We start from the raw sequence: 21,600 nt of genomic DNA on the forward strand, positions 1-21,600 counted from the left end.
GCCACGGCGCTCTAGCCTGGACAACAGAGTGAGACTCTGTCTCAAAAAAAAAATCCAAAGTATTCTATTACTTCATTTTGGAGCTGTCCTATAAAAAGGATGTTTTGATATAGCTTCTCAAGGTTTAGTTTCCACATTAACAGTTTTCGTTTCTTTGAAAAAGGGTTAGCTTTTTTCTTGCAGGCTTTTCACCCTGATTTTGATAATGGTCTTCATTCCTTAAAATAAGTCTTCATCTCTAAATGCCAAAGGAAGGAAATAATTATTAAGAGTTTTTCATTTTTAAAAATTGATAGAAAATATTAGGAATAGCTAGTTTTTTTAGATGCTGTATAGAAAGTAGAGAAGGAGAAGAATATTATTCCAAGCATACATTAATGTCACAACTTTCGGCTTCTTAAATTGCATTTGTTTAAACTTTTGATATTTGATTAGAGATACTTTGAAACTGCTACGTGACATGTAAATAACATTTCTTAGTCGTTATATATTCTCAAAATTCCCAAAGTTAGCCAACTATATTAGAATGATTTTTTGATAAGGACATTTGCAGTGAGGAGTCAAATGTAATATAAAATTTAGTGTTTTTTCCTACATGGTTTTCTGTCATTGACAAATAGTATTTTACAGTAGGATTGATATTCATTGACTACTTACACATACAGAAGGTAATATAGCTAAGACAGAAAACTACTCCCAGTTTTGGCAGGGCGAAGTGGAATTTAATAGAGATTGTTGATTTTCGTGTTAATAGTATACACTTATGAAATATACCAAGAAGGAGCCTATTAAGAGATATTTGGTTCAGATACTCAGGATTAATGTGTCTATAATACTCTTTATAATGCGAGATATTTTTAATCTTGGTTTTCGTTTTTTATTTGTGTTGCTTTTATTTATTTTGATTTGTGGGTAGGGGACTGAGTATATCAAAGCTGTAGAGATTTAGAAAGTTTCACCTTACTGAAATAACCCATACCCCCCTGATAGTCAGCATTTTTTTTTCTTGCCTTAATTTCTTGCTCTACCTACAACAATATGGCTCTTAGTGATTATTTTTTTTCCCTAAGGAATAAATTGTCCTGACAGTCTTTAATTTTAGTATGGCTTAATTAAATGTAAGGATTGTTGATTTGATTTAGTAATGTGAAACACAATATTTATGCCCTCATTATCTATAGTGGGTGGATAGCCTTTTCTCTTTGTCTCTAAGAATAGTGTTTCTTAATGTGTGGCCCATGCATTGGCATTTTTGCATGACCTGTTGTTAACCATTTTTTTCTAGGTAGTGCTTGCCATTTGAATGTGTTTGTGGAAACAGACCCCCAATAGCTTAGCTATAAATTTTCTAAGTTACATCTTTACCTGCCTTGTTCTTTTTGTTCTCCTAATCTTACTAATGCCTTTTTGTTAGTTTTGCTTCCATTATCCGTGCTTCCATATGTGCTTTAAAATGATAACAAATGGATATCTGGTGCCTATTTTGTTACTTACATAAAATTACTTCAATGGTATTGAATTTTGAAACTCTTTAAATTGTCTTGATATTTTTATAAGCTGGTGGTTAAGTACATCTTGATAAGGTGATTGATCTTATAAATATAAGCACAGTATATGCAAGTGTATTTCTAAGATCACGTTATCAAGATGTACTTTACCATCAGCTTCTAAAAATATCTGTTTAGGCCAGGCATGGTGACTCATGCCTGTAAGGCACTTTGGGAGGCCGAGGTAGGAGGATCATTTGAGGTCAGGAGTTGGACACCAGAGTAGGCAACATGGTGAGACCCCCATCTCTACAGAAAATTTAAAAATTAGCTGGGCGTGGTGGTGTGCACCTGTAGTCCTAGCTACTTGAGAGGCTGAGGCAGGAGTTGGAGATTGCAGTGAGCTATGATGATGCCACTGCACTCCAGCCTGGGCAACAGAGCGAGACCTTGTCTATTAAAAAAAAAAATCAATTTAAAGAGTTTCAAAATAACATATTTTACTTGTATTAATAGTATATGTGTACACTATATGTGTATTACATGATGTATGTAATAACATTTTGCTTATATTAATAGTATATAGTAAAGCATTTCTAATGTTTGTGCCAGAAAAGGTAAATTCCTTGCATTCTTCTGTCTTACCACTGTTGTCTGCTTAATTTCGCTCAGTGCTTGCCAGGATCGAATTATGAGAACTAAACAGATGTTACTATTGATAGGACCATGTATTTTCTACTGTCGATTATTAAACCTCAGAGTCATCTTTCTGTTCCATGCTGTAATCCTAACAGAAGGCATCTGATTACATTTTTCACTGTATAGCCACTTGCTTTCCTGTTAGTATACTTTCCTTTATTCTGATTTTTAGTTTTAAATTTTATTGTACACTGTCAATGATACTGATTTTAATTAGAATATCATACAATATTATAAAGTTATTTTATGGATGAAGAAAATACTCTAAATGCCTTGTTGTCTTATAAGTTATATTGTTTCACTCATTAGTAAAGTGTAAACTTTGGAATGTTAAGCTCAAAAGAGTGGCTAATTTCTAAGGAAGTTTCAGCTTTTGAGACAAATTGAAAGTTTTTTTTTAAAAAAAGGAAGCGATATTAGTCTGTGAATGAGACAAAGCTTTCCAGAGTTTTCAAGTAAAAAAGAAGTTTGAGACATCATCATCCCTACTTTTGTGTTCACTTGCACTTTCCTAGAAGTTCTTTGCTTTCTTTGCTAGGTGTGGAGGGCGCAGCTTTCCAGAGCAGACTTCCCCATGACCGGATGACTTCTCAAGAAGCAGCCTGTTTCCCAGATATTATCAGTGGACCACAGCAAACCCAGAAAGTTTTTCTGTTCATTAGAAACCGCACAGTAAGTTTTCATGTCAGCTTTTTTTCACCTAGATTATAAAAAGTGCATGTATTTTAGAAGATAGAAAAAAAATAGAGAGGAAAGACTGTTAAAATTGTCTATAATCCTATTACCCAGAGATAACCATTATTAAAAATTAGTAGTTGTTCCTTTGAATGCTTAAATGTATATGTAATTTTTATTTTTATAAAATTGAGGTCCTACTTGCATGTGTTCTTTTGGATCCCTTTCAGACCTCATAAACTCAAAAATGTACTTAAGAATCTTTATTTAAGCATGTAAATTTTTTTTTTTTTAAATAACCACTTTGTCCTTCCCTGTCACAATAAGAGAAACCCGTATCCTATTCTGCTTATCTGGTTCAACCTCCTCCAGCTGAATGATGAGACTTTAGTGTCTGCACAATATTTCGTTGGACAGTTGGGTTGTAATTTAACTGTTGGACATTTAAGTTTCCATTTTTGCCTTATGATTAATCTCTGAACAGTCTTCTGTATTCTTGACTCTATCTCTGGTTATTATTTCCAGAGATAATTTTATGATAGATTTCTAGAAGGAGAACTACTACCTTGTCAAAGGGTATGAACACTTTTGATGCATATTGCCAGATTGCTTCCCAGAAAAGCTGAACCAGTCAACACCCCCATTGCCCTGCCCATTTTCAATCAAACAGTGATAATCTGTTCTGCTATAATAGGTCAAATCCATTTTATTTCTTTTTCATTTCTTGGATTATTGAGATTGACTGCTTTTTCACTTTTATTAGTCATTTGTTTTTTTTTCTGTGAGTTTCTTTCATATCCTTTATTCATCAAAAATTTTTATTTGGCCCTTAGAGTAGATGACTGAAGGTGCTATTCACAACATTCAAATCTTACTGTAGGGTGATACAAAGTAGAAGAAATTTACATTGCCCTTTCAGCTATTTTGAATATGAATATAGCTCAGAGATGTCATTAGTATGTCTGCTTTTTAGCCACCATTAACTTCTTTATTTTGGTGGTTAGATTGCAAAACCACTGCTAAATTTGTTATTGTCATTAAATTAAATTGTTAAATGTCATTTAACTAGCATGATTGGTAGGTTATACTGGGTTTTTGTAATACAGAAAAGATGGTAATTTTTTAAAAAAGTGAATGGAAAATTCTTAGTGTGCATTTCTAAGCCTAATTTGTCTTATAATTGAATCAACTTCTGTGTATAGCGTATCAACATTTGCTGTAAGTGCATTTTTTAAGACAAAATTGTCATGTTTTTTGTTTCATCTAAAGGGAGTTTTCACTTTTTGCTTGAATTTCAGTGGTGGATTTATAGAGATCTCTATCTTCTCTGATTTACCAAAAGTCCAGATTTGGGGAAGGGTGGTACAATTTAGAATTTGTGGTCTCTGGCTATGAAACAAAACATAAATCAATCTCTCCTGCAAGAATTGTATCAGTTCTCTAATCTTACACTGTGTCTTTTGCCTCCAGATTTTAAAACTGCAACTTCAGGATTATTGAACTAGAACCTATGACCTGAGCTTTATTTTATAGGATAGGAGGAGGAAGAGGACTTGTGTTAGGGTTGAGGAGTTTGAGCCCAGTGTATACTTGAGGAATCCATTTGTCTTGACAGTGGCCACAGAGAAAAGTAGAGTATCCATATGGATTTGGTCATGTCTCCTAGTAACTTGATGTATTTACACATAACCAAATTAATTCCTTCTTGGTTGAAACTTGCCTAGGGAACAGTCTTTATTAATTTTTAGCTAGGACTTAAATATGGTGGTATTTAGTTTGTCTTGCATTTTGCAAATATATATTCACTTTGAAGAAAATTCATGTTAGAACCCATCAATTGTACTATAATATTTTCCATTCCCCATCTTGATGCCTTTTCAGCAGTATTTAAAATAATTGACTGCTCCTTTCTTAAACACAATACTTCCCTTGACTTCCATAACACAGTATTCTGGTTTTTCTCCTGCCTCCTTGGTTGTCTTCTCTCACTGCTTTATATATAGGCTTACCCTTAACATCTGGCCATTATGTGAACTGCGTGGGAGTTCCTTAAGGTCCTCTCCTCTCTTTATTTTTTCCCCAGGAACCCTCTTCCAGGCATTTGGCTTCAGTTATCACCCATAAGAAGGTGACTTCAGATTTTACCTCTCTTCTGAGACCATGCTTCTAGCTGCCTATTTTATATCTCCTCTTGTTTTGGAATGAAACTCATTATCTTATTTCTTTTTTCAGTGTCCCCATTCAATGAACGTTATACCAACTCATTCATTAATAGCTGTGCAAGCCAAAAACGGAGAAATTGTCCTTGACACCTTTGTCCCCCCATCTCAGCATATCTAGTTGATCAGTAGAATTTTGTGGATTTTATCTGCTCAGTATCTCTGGAGTCACATAACCCACATTTAAATCCTAGTTGCTCCCTACTAGCTACATGGCCTTTGCAAGTTACTAGGTATTTTTCTTTATTAGGCTAAATACCCCCAGCTGCTTCAGTTATTTACTCATTTGACACAGTTTTGTGTTTCATCAGTTTCTTTGTGAGGAAAGTAACTTTTAATTAAAGTAAAGCCCATAATTGAGGCCTTAAAATTAAAAAGATGATTTTAAAGATGGTCAAATGTCATATGTCTATTTGTATGTAATACAATGTATGTCATTTAAATACAGTTGCAGTTGTGGTTGGATAATCCAAAGATTCAGCTGACATTTGAGGCTACTCTCCAGCAATTAGAAGCGCCTTATAACAGTAAGTAGTGTGTTCAGTAAGACTAGTTTTGGACTGGATTGTGTTATTTCCTTCCAGGAGCCTCATAGTTCCTTGATAATTAATTTTTTCATTCATGTTTCCATTTTATTTTACCTTGTCTTGTACAAAAATGAGTCTTACAGAAAACCTATTTTCTTTTAATGTGTTTTCCTGGTCTTTAAATTGTGTTGACAGATGAGTTCAAGAGATTGCTAAGTAATTTTCCTGGACCTGCTGTCCATGGATCAAACATGGAATACTGTGTTTCTCACTTGGTCAGCTGGCTGTTGGCTTTTCTTATTTCCCACTTGCCATCAACAAAGTCTTGTGAAGTTTTTGCCAGAGTAAATGAGTGTTTTAACTACTTTCCAAAGGTTTGATTTTGTTCTCATTCCATCTGCAATGGAATGTCATTCTTAAAAATTCTAAATTAGCCAGGTATGGTGGTACACACCTATAGTCCCAGCTACTTCGAAGGCTGAGGTGGGAGGATCACTTGAGCCCCCCTGGTGTTAAAGTTCAGCCTGGGCAACAAAGCAAGACCCCTGTCTTTAAAAATAAATAAATAAATATAAATTCCAAATTATGTGATAGGTATTTTGATCCCACAGACTAATAGTTCTAAGAATCACTTTTCTAAAAGAGTCACATGACCTGAAGCTTATGGAAAAGATGTGTTGAATGATTTCATGATAGAGAAATAGAAGAGGTAGAAGAGTTTTCTGTTTAAACTGCTGAAAATATAAACATGTTTTTAAACCACTTATTCTGTAGGTGATACTGTGCTTGTCCACCGAGTTCACAGTTACTTAGAGCGTCATGGTCTTATCAACTTCGGCATCTATAAGAGGATAAAACCCCTACCAAGTAAGGATCTACCTGGCCAATGAATTGGTTTTAAATTATGATTCCAGGACTGTTCTTTATATCCATGATGCTGTTAGCATTTTATTTTGATTTGTAAATTTATATTTAAAATCAAAATATTCCCAAGTCAAATTGAAAATAAAATCTCTTAATGTGCATTTTGTTTAATTTTTGGTTTGATAGCTACTTAGTAAAAGATACTGGATTTCCAATTTAAAAAAATAAATTTGTTAAAAATGAGAGAAATCAGTTTTGCAAGTAGGAGGTTTGAAGTTTTTCTTTAATTGACCAGTTCTTCAGGCTGCTAATGGTTGCATTTTTTATTTAAAAAATTTTTTTTCGTAAACACTAATCACCCCTTTTATGGTGTTTAGGTGGATAATATCTGCCAGGGATCCAAGAGATAGGGGTATTTTGAGAATTAATACATTTATTTTTAATACTTTAATACTTTTTCAAAGGGATACTAACTTAAGACTACAGAAGTAAAGGTTAAAGGAAATGGCTTACACCCAGAATATATCCTAGTACAATTATAAGGTAAATGAAGCAGATTATTAATAATTTAAGAATCACAGATACTGACCACATGACTGAGGTAATGAGAAAGTAAATCTTGAGATAGTGTGTTTGATTTATAGATGTTCAACATTGAATTAAAATTTATTATTAAAATTTATAAGTTTCAGATATTTGTTGATTTGTTTTCAGATAGTTATTTTGAAAATAACTATCTGAATTATTTACTTTATAAGACATTATAACATGTTAAAAACCTAGAGGTTTGCATGAGAAAAAACTATAAATACAAACTCTTACACTTACAACCAAATATTCTAATTTTTGTTCATTTTTTGCTTTTAGCTAAAAAGACGGGAAAGGTAATTATTATAGGCTCTGGTGTCTCAGGCTTGGCAGCAGCTCGACAATTACAAAGTTTTGGAATGGATGTCACACTTCTGGAAGCCAGGGTAAGAATTTTATTTTGAGTTTAAGAAGCCTGACCTAATGGAAATATGGTAAGGAAATTATCTCTTGCAAATTAAGGAATCATACAACTAAGCAAAATTGATTATAGTATTATTTATATTAGATAAAGCATTTTTTTTTTTTTTTTTTGAGACAGAGTCTCACTCTTTTTGCCCGGGCTAGAGTGAGTGCCGTGGCGTCAGCCTAGCTCGCAGCAACCTCAAACTCCTGGGCTCAAGCAATCCTACTGCCTCAGCCTCCCGAGTAGCTGGGACTACAGGCATGCGCCACCATGCCCAGCTAATTTTTTGTATATATTTTTAGTTGGCCAATTAATTTCTTTCTAATTTTAGTAGAGGCGGGGTCTCGCTCTTGCTCAGGCTGGTCTCGAACTCCTGAGCTCAAACAATCCGCCCGCCTCGGCCTCCCAGAGAGCTAGGATTACAGGCATGAGCCACCGCACCCAGCCCGATAAAGCATTTTTGATGGTAAAGCCTTGGAAAGTGCTCAGTAAGTATTTAGAGTTTGTAAATGATTCATATGTTCTTTTGATGGATATTTTCAGGTCCTTGTTTCTTGCATTTAGCTCTCAAATTTGGGGCCTTCACAGACATATCCTTTGTAGGAGGTAGTTATTTTTGGTGGTGGAACAGAGTAATTTCTTATTATATTCAAGGAAAAGAAGTTGCTTCTCAGAGAGAAGCCCTCTTTTAGAAGCCAAGATAATGGTTCTCTTCTTATTAGTCCTGGAGAGAGGAATGGAAACTTGGAGGAGAAAGGGATAATGGCACACAGTTAGGAAAAAAGAACATCATATAAGGATGCTACTATTCAGATTATTTTCATGAATAATTTTTGAAAACTAATTATCTTCCAGTGGCTTAAAAGCCTCCCTGGACTTCCATCATTTAAAAAACACTTCTGAGGTAACCTAAACTATCTAAAATTTTATAAAAGTTTTCAAAATGTTGGTCAATCCAAATAGCTTTTTTTTTTTTTTTTTTAAGAGAAAAGGTCTCACTGTTGCCCAGGCTAGAGGCAGTGGTGCAGTCATAGTTTGCTGCAACCTCAAACTCCTGGGCACAAGCAGTCCTCCTTTCTCAATCTCAGTCTCTGGAATAGCTGGCACTACAGGTACACACCAACATGCCCAGCTAATTTCTTAATTTTTTTGTAGAGATGGAGTCTTGCTGTGTTACCCAGCCTGGTCTTGAACTCCTGGCCTCAAGCAATCCTCCTACTTCAGCCTTCCAAAGTGCTGGGTTTACAGGGGTGAGCCACTATGCCCAGGCTAAACTACTAATTTTTAAAAATATTCTTTTCAAATAGAGTATGGGGTGGGGAAGTCAAAATTAAATATTTTGCTGATATAGTCTGTTACTAAAAATAATATTTTATTCATTAATTCAGAAAACATTTGTGTGTGCTATGTACTAAAAATACAATAAAGAATTATGGGATCATCATGATCTCTTCCTATGTAGAGTTTATAATTTAGTGTATACATTTTTGTTTTGTTTTGCTATTTTGTTTGCTTATTTGGAGTTTATAGAGTATGCTCATATTATCCATAATTATTGAATTATCATTACAGCTCAGTAAGGTTTTCTCATACTTGAAAATCCCTAGTCAGGAGAGATAAACCTGGGCCTATTCAGGGATGAAAGATACTGTAACAGTTTCTGTTCAGTAGGCTTTTTGCCCCTTATAGGGCTGTGCTGGAGAACCATTTGTCAGAGAAGTCATCTATCAAATTATTCACAGCTAACTTTGAGGATTGAGGGGCAAGAGTCAGATTATAGTGGTAGAAAGTTGATATTTAAATAGTGTTAGAATTTGTGAACAAACGTTTCCTTTGTAGGTGGCCCTTGTTCATCCTGTACAATAAAAGATATTATAGACAGCTAGGTAGAGAGATAATAGTACCTGGGACTGAATATGTATTCTGGCTGTCAGATTCTTTTATATCACATCATTTGATTCTGTACCTCTTACATGTCATTTGTTGCCTGTCTCTCCCTCAAATAGTCTTTGAGTTAAACTTCATTTGCCCTTTATGCCCACACTGCTGTTGATTGCATTCCATGTAAATGCTACACCTTTCTTTCTGAATTTTAAAAGAGCCATGGTGTGGTATTATGTGAGGTCTGTGGGTAAAACAGAACTAATCATTTTGGCCATTTAATTTCTGAAAAACAGGACCGTGTTGGTGGACGAGTTGCTACATTTCGCAAGGGAAACTATGTAGCTGATCTTGGAGCCATGGTGGTAACAGGTCTTGGTAAGTAGTTCTTAGTTTTGTGCTGTAATACATAGTGTGAGACTCATACAATTGTTAAAATTTACAGTTTAAAATTATAGATGCAGTTTTGAAATATATCAGTTTAGTGTATTCTTGTTAACGAGAGGTAAATTACCAAATAGTCTTCCTGAAAGGATATAATCAGTATATGCAAAATTTATGTATCTTTTGACCTAGGGTATCTTTTTCCAGTTCTAGGAAATTATCCTAAGAAAATAGACAAGTGGACAATATTGTGTTTGAAGCATTTTTAATGTGGCATTGTTTATAATAGTGGAACATTAGAAACCACAGATTAGAAGATTAAATTATACAGTGAGAACTATTCAGCCACTAAAAATTGTGTAGCTCGATGTTAACATAAAGCGATGTCTACAGTATATCGCTAAGTTGATAAAAGATTCTAGACTGGGCTCAGTGGCTCATGCCTGTAATCCTAGCACTCTGGGAGACTGAGAAAGGAGGATCGCTTGAGGTCAGGAGTTCGAGACCAACCAGCCTGAGCAAGAGTGAGACCCCGTCTCTACTAAAAATAGAAAAATTGGCTGGGTGTGGCGTCGCATGCCTGTAGTCCCGGCCACTCAGGAGGCTGAGGCAGGAGGATCGCTTGAGCCCGGGAATTTGAGGTTGCTGTGAGCTAGGCTAACGCCATAGTACTCTAGCCCAGGTGACAGAGGGAGACTCTGTCTCAAAAAAAAGAAAAGAGATTATAAAACAATACATGTGTTAATGATCCTTTTGTGTGTTTATGTCTATAATTTTATACACTTAAAATATAGAAAGATCTGTAATAAAACATTAATTAGTGAGATTATAGGTAATGTTTGGCCTTCTTCTTCATGGTTATCTTACATATTTTTACTTTGAGCACTTTTTTTTGAGAAATAAGTCATATACCATAAATGTTGAGCATTCTTGAGGTAAAAATATTTTTACTTTGAGGTTTTCACTCTCTTTTCATTAGGGGTGTTGAATTTAATTGTTTGAGTTTTTTCTAGGAGGGAATCCCATGGCTGTGGTCAGCAAGCAAGTAAATATGGAACTGGCCAAGATCAAGCAAAAATGCCCACTTTATGAAGCCAACGGACAAGCTGTAAGTTGAGGACAAACAGAACTTTTCAAAATGTCTTTGGTTCAATTGAAAACAGTTTGCAGGGAATAATGGATAAACATAAACACTTACAAATACAAACTGAGGGTAGAAATTATGGGACATTATTCTGGTTGTTTCTTAACTCTGAGCTATGTAGGAAGGGATTATTGTATATGTGCAGATACAAATGTCTGTTCAGGCATTTATCTTTAAACATTTAATGAGGGCTGGCTAGACAAGATTATCTTTTTATTTGGCTATGGCCACTTACTCCAAGAGACCTGTGGAATTGAAACCTGATTCATCATTTCTTTGTATTGTGCCTCCCATCGTGTGCTTTAGATCTGTGTACTCTTTATGACTTCAGTTTCATGTATATAAGCTCAATTTTTTGATGGGCTAATAGCCAAATGGTGGTACTTACCCAAATGCTTAGGTAGGTTTTAAGTATTTGTTGACAAGAAGCATAGAAGCTTCCTATACTTAGTATGACATGGAAGTGGTAATTGCTGTGGAGGAGTGGGAGTAGTTTAACCACTGTAAGATAGACTTAGATTACATAAGTCAGTCCTAATTTTGTAGGGATGAGTGAAATTCAAAAGTTCGTACTCAGCAAAAATTTTACCCACTCCCCCGTCAGGATGAGAGCCCACACTTCTCAGGATATAAGCACATTATTATCTTTATTATTTTTATATTTGGGGGAAGGGAAGATTTCCTATGTATATGGTGGTTTAGCTGTTATCACTAAAAGTGGTAAGATCCTAACTCTAATTTTGTGTGATAGGTCTTAGGGGACATCCTTCCCTATTCCTATCTTATCTTTAGGCTTTACGGGGTTCATATCAGAGAAGGACAGACTTTCAGGGATTGCTTTGGGTCCCATCCCCACCATCCTGGTCCAGATTTCCTCCGAGAGCTTGCAGGGAGGGGCATTACAGGAGGCTTCTGGCAGAATAAACAATAAAATGAGAGAAAAAGGATGAAGACAAGATTAATTGAACAATTTAGTAAATTTCTGTTATTCTACCAAGATTTGTAAAGAATGTAGAGTAAGACAGTCCCTACTATAGTATAGTGGTACTTGTACACAAATAATTCTTTTTTCCCAACTTTTTATTATGGAAATTTAAAAATATGCAGAAAATGTAGAAAGAGTACTATAATGAACTCCCATCTTCCCAATCTTACTTTATCTGTCCCATTCCTGCACTTTTTGATGGATGTGTGTGGGAGGATGTCTGGAGTATTTTTAAGCAAATCACAAACACGTTACCCATAAATAAACCAATAACACAAAGTCAAATGAGATTTGCCAAGGTTAAATAGAAGAACAAATAGCTGTGGAAGAAACAAGGGGGCAAGAGAATGTGTGAAGGCGGGAGGGGCAAAGGCAGGGAGAGATGTGGAGGGGGGAGAGCAATTGTGAATGGCAGGCCAGGACTTCCAGTTGTGGAAGGAAAGGGCATTGGAGGTAGTAGAGGAAGGTGTAAGTGTAAGGAGAGAAGTCTGCCAAGGAGGATGGGATTCTACCAGGGCGAGGGTAGGAAATATAAAGCTAAAGTGTAGGCTGGGGCCATGCTGTGGAGGATGTTGCTTGCTAGGCTGATTTGTAGGTTGAAACTTCAGAGGTTTCAGAGCAGAGAAGTGACATGATCAGATAGGTTTTTGAGGTAGATGGGCAATAAAGCACAGAATTGAGGTAAGGAAGCAAGGTGTCAAGATGACGATCATAGTAGTCCTCAAGATGTGATAGAGTCCATGCTAAAGATGATCACTTACCATTGATATGCCGTCTTTTTCTTGAGACTTTCCAGAATACAGAGCAGGTTCATTTAGTCTTTCTAACAGTAAAGAGAGAAGTTTTCTCTAGTAGAGATATCAAATTGGCTGCTTTCTTGGTATTAGATGAGCTTTAACACTTTTTTAAAACATTTGTTTTTAAATACCACGGTGTCCCAAAAATCTCCATACAAAGGAAAAAATTTGTAATGAATATTTTTTAAATAAAGGTACATTTAGCTATAATTTCCCATTTTTTCCTATGTATGGTGACTTCACTTTCTCAGTGCAGAAAGTGATACATTGATTTATGTTCTGGCTCTATGTCTCACCAGGGCCAGCCCTTTGAGTGGCACTGTAGTGTGAACAGTTGTTAACTTGGTGTGTGGTTTTGAGCATTTTGTATGCAGGGATATTTCTCCACGTGAAATTGTAGTTGTCATTCAACTCTGATCTATATAGAATTTTTCTAAATTGATATGTTTGTACTGGACACAGTAACCAAGTAGTAAGGAAGATTTTTTAAGATCTTTATCTAGGAAAGAATTCTTTGCAGCTCTGAATTATGTTTGCCCTAAGTCAATCAAACGTAAGAAGGCATGTTAATGTTTCTGTATTTTGCTGCCATCAGTAAGCTCAGGGTAAGAATTAGCAATTATTGACTTGTAGATTAGCTTTGGGGTTATAGGGCAAGTACAAGAGCCCCATTAATTTATGCTTATAATTACAAATATGGTTCCTGGCTTTAAGAATCTAAAGGGAGATAAGTAGGTCAGTAGTTTCATTCTCCTATTAGAAGCAGCTAAAACACACACGTTTGCCTAAGGTCACTATCGTCAGTAAGTTGGAGAGTTGGAATTTATTGCCTGTTGTTGGGGCTCAAATGCCCATAGTTGTTCTGCTACACCTGGCTGATAGTTCAGGAGAGATGGGGGTGGGGCGAGTGTATGCAGCTCTTTCTCACTGCCTGTGTGACCGCATCAGCTGAGTCTCCTCAGCTTTCAGTAGTTACCCCAGGTGCCAGCAAGTCCCCTCTAGAGTAGAAATTCACTCAGCCATTGATTTTTGTTTAGTAGACTGTCCAGTGAAATGAGCTTGTGTTTCTCCATTTGTGGACAGCATCAGTCAAAAAAGGAGTGATTGGATGGTTCTGTTCATAGAAATTAATTTATCATGTGTAAGATCAGTAGTTCCTTAGAGTTACGAATATGACTTGTTGTAATATTGTCTTAAGGACATATCTCCGTACCCAGCCATTTTGCTGCTATAGGAAAAAATCATGACAAGTGATTTTTATTATTGTTGTTATTGTTTTAATCACAATCATAAGGATCCCTGAAAGAGTTTACCTCTCTGTTGTCTCTCGTCCTACGTTTGCAGCTAGAATATTGAGCTTCTATGTTTGTTTTTGACAGGGGAAGTTTATTTTGTGGCTCTGGATCACTAGAACAAGGGCTTCTCTTTTTTTTTTTTGAGACAGAGTCTCACTCTGTTGCCTGGGCTAAAGTGCCATGGCGTCAGCCTAGCTCACAGCAACCTCAAACTCCTGGGCTCAAGCGATCCTCCTGCCTCAGCCTCCCGGATAGCTAGGCCTACAGGCATGCGCCACCATGCCTGGCTAATTTTTTCTATATATTTTTAGTTGTCCAGCTAATTTCTTTCTATTTTTTTTAGTAGAGACGGCGTCTCGTTCTTGCTCAGGCTGGTCTCGAACTCCTGAGCTTAAACGATCAGCCCACCTCGGCCTCCCAGAGTGCTAAGATTACAGGCGTGAGCCACTGCGCCTGGCCAAAGGGCTTCTCTGTTAATGATATTAAGGAATATAATATAGAGATCTAAAATAATATGGGGATATTAGGATATCCCTATAAATAGAAGGGATCTCCCATACCTTAAGGCTATGAAACAATCAGAGCTAATATAGCAGCTGTCTGGTGATGGAGTTATACTCTGACCTATGCTGTAGTCAGCTTTAATTGGACATGGAGAAGGCGGGGAAATAGAGTAATTCATATTTCAGCAACATTTTGGGAGTCACCAGTGAGGGGACTGAAAACACGGATTGTTGGGGGAGGTGGGGAAAATGGCTTTAAATGTTTTCTGCATCTCCTGTACACCAGCTAGTAACTCAGGGGCTTTAGATCCCCGACCCCCTTTTTCTTTTGAGTAATGAAAAGGGTGTCTTAATCAAATTCCTGCAGTGCTGTAGCATTCTGCATTACAAGGTCTCAGGTCTCCTTTGGGGCAGAGTGAGGAGGGGCTGCGGGAGAGAGTGTTTTTACCAAATGAGAGTCAAAGGGAAACTGAGACCTTCATTTTCTTCATGGGAATGGCTTGTTAGGAAGAAGAAAGACAACACATGAAAGGTAATAGGTACCAGGTCTCTTACAAACACCTTTAGAACTATAGGTATACTCAATACCCATCATAACTTAGCCAGTTTTCCTTTGTATGCATATACAGTGGTGCTTAGGTTATTAACTTTTGACACAGGCCTATTGACCTTTTGGGTTTTCATCTTCCTTTGAAGAAACATCTTCAGTATCTTTACAACAGTCTTTTTCTACCCTTTAAAATCATGACTGGCAATCCCTGCTTTTTAAAAATAAATGTGAAAACCTCCTGCTTTCCTTTAATGGTCCTGAAGTTGCAAAAGTTTTTTCCTCCTCAAATATAGTTATAATATGACTTTGCTTTTCCAAACTACATTAATTTATTCATTTAACAAAAATTTACTGAGCACCTCTACTATGTGCTAAAAACTGCTAGAGAGAACTACTTAGACATATCATGTGTACTTTATCCACACACCCTAATCACTGCTTTAAGGAAGTCAGTTATTATATCCCCTAAAAGATTCCTTATGAGTTTGGGAGGGGAGGACACAACAGTCTGTTTGTAGAATCACATTGAATTTTATTTGGATTAAGGATATACCTGTTGTCCTTATTCTCCCTTTAGCAGTAATAGTTGTATCTCATTTCCCTTGGCTGTTTGGGAGAATCTGAATTAGAAACTCTTCAGAGTTAATTTCTTCTTCCAGGTTTTACCAAAGGAACTAATCTTAATCTTCTGTTTTACCATAATTCTAGAAGTGCTCAATGGCATGGGATGGGGGAGGTGGAGATCGACTGCAGCCGTCACTGGTCGGATATGGCCAGTGCAACTGTTTTCAAAATGTGATTCTTCCTGAGGATTTCTTGCTAAATCTCAGAACTTTCTGTATAACTCCATGCTGCTCTGCTGCTAGAGAGCTTATGAAGACTGGAAGTAAGGTGATGTACAGTGTTTTCGAAGACCTAAAGAGCTTGAGATGGTAGAATGTAACCAGATGTAGAATTAAAGAAAGCTGTCCTTTTTCCTTTGAGATTACGTCTTGCAGGATCACGGACTTTGTCCAGAAAGTCGTTTGGCTCTCCTTAAATTTATTCCGCATGGGCTAGATACACAGGCTGCCCCTCCCCCAGCCATATTCAGAGATGCCCCATATAATCTACAGGGCCAAAACGATCAGGATTGAATCAAACCTAGTTAGAACAATGAGACTTATCAGATTCTCTTAGTCTTTAAAGAGCTATCTACCTGGAGCCTTTCACAGAGAAATCAGTGGCTTTGAAAAAGTCATCAAAATCTGTTAAAAATGATATCCTTTTTGTTTGTTTCTTAGATAGAAGGCTCTGTATTATTGGTCCTTTCCCAAAAAATGCTTGTTAGTTTGCCATTATAAGTTCTTACTCTGTTGTAACGTAAAAATCCACTCTCCTTCTAACATGGTGCTTAACCCTTTGTAATCATTTGTTGAATTCCTTTCTCAGGATGCAAGTTAAGGACCTAGAATAGAATGGCCAGGTAAAATTAAAATTACTGTGACTTGTGTTTAGAGATTGCCAATATTTCAATTCCATTATGTTATTCTTATTCCATAATTATTTGTAGAACTAATAGAATCCAAGCGTTCTCACTCAGGGGAAAGAAATGACCTGAAACAGGTAGTCTGGGAGTGGCTAGGGTAGTCATCTGCTAGAGTTCTTTTCATTGTCTGTGTATGTCAAATGGAACATTTCTAACTAGCTTATTCTTAGAAATGAATTCAAGATTTAAATGTATTAAAAACACATTTTGGTTTTCTTCCAGTAAGTATTAATTTCCTAATGGACACACATTTTAGTTATTATTTTCCAAATATTCCTTTATTAATAATTGCAAAGCAGAATTTTAAAGTTAATGGGGAAAAGCCAGGTTTCGAAGCTATCCCTGGCTGCATTTGCAACATTCCTGTAATTGCTTAACTAGGCAGAAAGTGAATGGGGCCTGACTGCAGACCATTTTGCATAATCTTATAAAACCGAGCCTTGGGTGATGGTGTACGGGAGATGCAGTCCTGTCATCTGGTGTCAGTCAAATGTGGCAGTAATCATTTTTGTTTGTTTGCGTTGTTGTCATTACTGTTCTGTGTTTTTCCTTTCCTCTTTTGAGTTTTGCTTTTTCCTCACTGCTTTCTGACACCTCTCCCCCTCCTCCCCTCCTCCACACTCTTTTTAACTGCCTTTCTTTTGGCCATTTCTGTGCCTTGACTTTCCCATTTTGATCTCTGTACAGTCTGTTCCTTATTTCTCTAGTGGTTGTAGCTTCTGAGCTAACAGAATGCTTCTGTCGTGCCGTGTGTTTAAAGCCTTGATTTTACTGCTGTCGTACAAACTAAACTTGACGTGGCTGTTGGGCTGTTATTTACAGTTTATTTCTCTCTCTGCTGCACTGGTTAAAAGGACACTGTCAAGGTATTTTTTTCATAATTTTTCAAATCATTTTCCTCACTGTTTACAATAACCCATTAAAAGCTTGAAACTTAAATCTTTTCCTTTCAAAGATCCTCTCCATCATACATTCACACTGGTTTGTTGTTGTAGAGTTGCGCCTATATGTTGGGCTGGTGCCATTTGAGTTTTTGTCGTTGAAAGCGCATGTAAAACGTCAGTTTTTTGTGGGGAATGTGGGTGGACTAAAGGGGAAAGTGTAATGAATCAAGTGGGCTGCTCAGCAAACAGAGGGAAGAAACAAAAGGTCAAATTTGGTCCCTCTAACCTTGACAGTGTCCCTTTAAATATTTCTCTACCACACACCCTGGACCCCAGTTACTGAGCCTGAGTGCTGCATACTTTTTCAGAATGAACTTCCCTATCTGACTGGCACCCTGGCTGCAAAGATTAAAGCTTGTCTGAAGCAAGCCATCCAGTGGACACTGGAAGAGCTTTAATCTGTGCCATTTGCACACTTGGGTATTGGCACATTCTGCCTTATCATAGAGGCATATGTGATTGAGTCCCTCTTGCTGCTATAGCATCCTCTTGCCAGGCATTTTAGAAGCCGCATGTAGAAATGTCACCGTTTTGTACTCCAGGAAAAGAAGTCATGCACATTGCATCTGTGATCAATTAAGATCGCATAACTACCTAGATTTCTTATTGAAATGTAATTGTTTCCTTTTTGAAAGGAGCACCAGAGTTAGACTTTTAGAACCATCTTTTGTAGCGTCATTGCAGGAATCGTACTAGAAACATCAAGTTTCTGAGCAAAATTTTAGCATTGTTTGAGATGCTCTGTTATATTACCATTACATATCACATCAGTGAAGAAAGGTAACTGATGAGGAATAAATGAAATTCCTGACAAAGTCTCTTCCATTAGTTCTCATAGCTGTGTAATAAAAACATGTAGGATGTCCCTGAGAGTTCTTTTTTTGGCTATAGAGTTGAATGGATAGGTCAGATGTTTTTGATCCACCAAGTCCCAGGTACCACCCTGATATATAAATGGCACCAAGTATCCAAAGCCTCATTCTCTGCCTTATTTCTCAACACAAACCAGAATAATCTTAGAGAGTTAGGTTTTCTTCAGGCTAAGGGTGATTATCTAATTCACAAAGATATCCTGATCTCTCCCTTGTGTAATCTTTTAGAATCTGACATTTTAAATATGGTTTTGATTAAATCAGTTATGGCATCTGTCATGTTTACAGTTCCAAAGGAGAGTTGCAGTCCTCTTCCCTTCTTTTTTGCTTCAGATTACCCTTCTTGCCAGATTCTTTTTACCACACAGTGGCTCATAGAGTTAATTGTGTGATGAGTGAAGAAGCAGCTAGTGCTTGGAAATGCTCTGTTTAGTTGGGAAGGGCAAAAACTAAGGAGTTTCAAGTAAGAGATGGAGTCTTAGTGTGATGATTTTGTCAGCAGTCAGTTACTCTCATTGTAAAAGGTCATTTCCTCCTCAATCTCAGTGATTACTAGAGCTTACTTTCATGTTTTGTTTTTGTGTTACCAATTTTAGGTTCCCTGTAAAGTGAAATCTCATATCATACTTTGAATCCCATTTCCCAGTTGTTGCCCAGCTTATGGCAGAGGCTTGCCTTAGACATGCTTTTTTCCTTCTCTCGCTGCTGCCATGAATTCAGCAATGGGTTTGCAGATACCGTTCACTTTGGGGCTGAATCAAGCAGAGGGGATGCGTGTCAACTCAGTGATGGTATCGATAGGCAGGGACACAGCATGGCCCAGGAGCCTGGTCTTGCAGCTTCATGACCTGCTTTGCACTGTTCCCCCTTCATCCACCACAGTGAGGAGCCAGACCTGTGTCCTTCAGTTACTCGTAGTCTCTCTAGGAGCTTTGGACTTTCAACTCTGAGCTTAATGGTGCCATAAAACATTACTACTCTGCAAATGAATAAAGGTGCTAGTGTGTTCTTATCAACTGGCCATGAAATTCACTTCTCTTCCCTACTCCCGCCTGAAATTCTGTCATCTTTGAGGGGAAGCAGATACCTTTGGGCTTCTTATTTTCCCATCCTGTCCTTATTCTGAAAGGTCCTCAGGTGTGTTGACGTGGCTTTTGTTCTCTGGGACTTTTCTAGCGTGTCGTTTGCATGTCAGCCCAGCTCAGCTCAGTGCCCCTTATGCTCCATGTGACTTCAGTTAGCACCAGTGTAAATCTTGTGGCTGTTACTAGAGGTAGAGTCCTAGCTCTGAGGGCAAATGTGGGAGAAGAGGGAAATATCAGGGCCAAAACATTTCATATCTCATTTAAATGGATTTGACCACTTCATAGAAAAGAAAACTTGAATCATTGTCCTCAAAGGTTTCCCCTTTGAGATACATATTTGACCTTTGTAAACTGTAGAGCATTTGTGTTTTCATAGATGGTTATCTTTAGTCTTATAAGGACCAACTCTGCTATACTTCGGATTTTCAGGTTCCTAAAGAGAAAGATGAAATGGTAGAGCAAGAGTTTAACCGGTTGCTAGAAGCTACATCTTACCTTAGTCATCAACTAGACTTCAATGTCCTCAATAATAAGCCTGTGTCTCTTGGCCAGGCATTGGAAGTTGTCATTCAGTAAGTACTTTGACACTGCTTATTGTACAATAAATTCCATGTAAAGATTGGCTATTTATGTTTTAAGATTTTCAGCAAGTCTTATTTGAGCTAGTTTTCACTTATTTTCATGTGAAAACATTAAATCCACAAGTAAAAGAAGCATTTAAAATAATTACATGATCCTTAAGGCCTCTCTCAGTTCTAAAATTCTTGCCTTCTGTGGTATTGTATATATTTAACGTAGCGTAGAAAATAATTTGCCACCAGCCAACTTTCTTGTTCCTCAGTATTAGAGGTTTCAGTGGGCCTTGCCACCCTTGAGTGTTTTAGATGGACACCTGTCTTATGCTGCAGAGCTAACTGTGTGGCCGGGTTATACATATTGTCTCTCCTAGGTTACAAGAAAAGCACGTCAAAGATGAGCAGATTGAACATTGGAAGAAGATAGTGAAAACTCAGGAAGAATTGAAAGAACTTCTTAATAAGGTGAAATTCTGTATTTTCATCGCAGCTGAAGAAGCTTCAATGGAGGGGGCAATCTTTAAATTTGGAAATTGAAAAAGCAATTCTGGGTTTTTTTCTGTGTGGAAGAGGTCTGCATAGCTGGAACTCATTCTTAAGAAAATAATGACTAGCGAAAGGCATCGTTTTATCCGTCAGTCTTTCAGTCTAGGACTATTGATAAGTTGTTGCCAGGGGAAATAGATATTTCCTTGTGTCTGGTTCCCTTTAGTCTTCCCTTTAGCTGTTCCAAAGCTGTCCCAGTGCCCTTGGCTGAACTGTAGGATTAGCAGGAGATCAGCCGTACTGGGGCCAGGTTCCCATTGATACAGACCAACAAATCAGCAGCAAGTTCATTGCCATTATTATTTCTCCTGAGGTGCCAATATCCTCTACCTCCCTTCTCCAGCTGTGTGTCTGTTGAGGGCTCTTCTGTTCCTTCCAGAGCCCCAGGCTTTAGAGCATTAAGTCACCATTTGTTTCTCCTCATCCTGCCAGCTGCAAACGTAACATTAGCTTAGGGAGTAAACGGCACGGGGCAAGGGGAGAGGGGCAGGTGGTTCTAATGCAGACTCTGGGTGTGTGCACCTTGTGACTGGGCTCTCGCTTCACTTCGAGTTCACTTCAAGTTAAATTGGTAGTAGTTTGTTTTTCGTGGAAATTAAATTTATTTTAATACTGGAGGATTTTGTTGTTTGTTTTTAATGAAAGCTCCTTGCCCTTCTCCTTAGTTTTACAAGACAGAGCTAGTCTGTCTTATCTGATAGTGTTGTGATACCGCTATGTTAAGCCCGATAGGATTTTTTTTTCCTGTTTCCGAAATGGCATGATGTAGATTAGAACAGGTATTTAAGAACTCCAAGGATGGGGCCGGGCATGGTGGCTCACGCCTGTTATCCTAGCTCTCTGGGAGGCCAAGGCGGGCGGATCGTTTGAGCTCAGGAGTTCGAAACCAGCCTGAGCAAGAGCGAGACCCCGTCTCTACTAAAAATAGAAAGAAATTAATTGGACAACTAAAAATATATAGAAAAAATTAGCCGGGCGTGGTGGCGCATGCCTGTAGTCCCAGCTACTCGGGAGGCTGAGGCAGGACGATCACTTGAGCCCAGGAG

General features: G+C 37.4%; 1 protein-coding gene across 2 annotated transcripts in view; it reads left to right on the forward strand.

Annotated features, from left to right (window-relative positions):
- KDM1A (lysine (K)-specific demethylase 1A) overlaps positions 1 to 21,600 on the forward strand; it is a 58,487-nt gene that overhangs the window by 25,018 nt on the left and 11,869 nt on the right. For both annotated transcript variants that reach the window (XM_012650911.1, XM_012650912.1), the window contains 8 exons: positions 2,725 to 2,858; positions 5,529 to 5,607; positions 6,382 to 6,474; positions 7,339 to 7,445; positions 9,643 to 9,724; positions 10,744 to 10,838; positions 19,863 to 20,005; positions 20,383 to 20,473. In XM_012650911.1, the coding sequence (XP_012506365.1) occupies positions 2,725 to 2,858; positions 5,529 to 5,607; positions 6,382 to 6,474; positions 7,339 to 7,445; positions 9,643 to 9,724; positions 10,744 to 10,838; positions 19,863 to 20,005; positions 20,383 to 20,473 (824 nt within the window). The remainder of the gene's footprint in view (positions 1 to 2,724; positions 2,859 to 5,528; positions 5,608 to 6,381; positions 6,475 to 7,338; positions 7,446 to 9,642; positions 9,725 to 10,743; positions 10,839 to 19,862; positions 20,006 to 20,382; positions 20,474 to 21,600) is intronic.

Source organism: Propithecus coquereli, unplaced genomic scaffold, assembly GCF_000956105.1.
Source record: "Propithecus coquereli isolate 6110/MARCELLA unplaced genomic scaffold, Pcoq_1.0 Scaffold341, whole genome shotgun sequence".
NCBI classification, from domain to species: domain Eukaryota; kingdom Metazoa; phylum Chordata; class Mammalia; order Primates; family Indriidae; genus Propithecus; species Propithecus coquereli.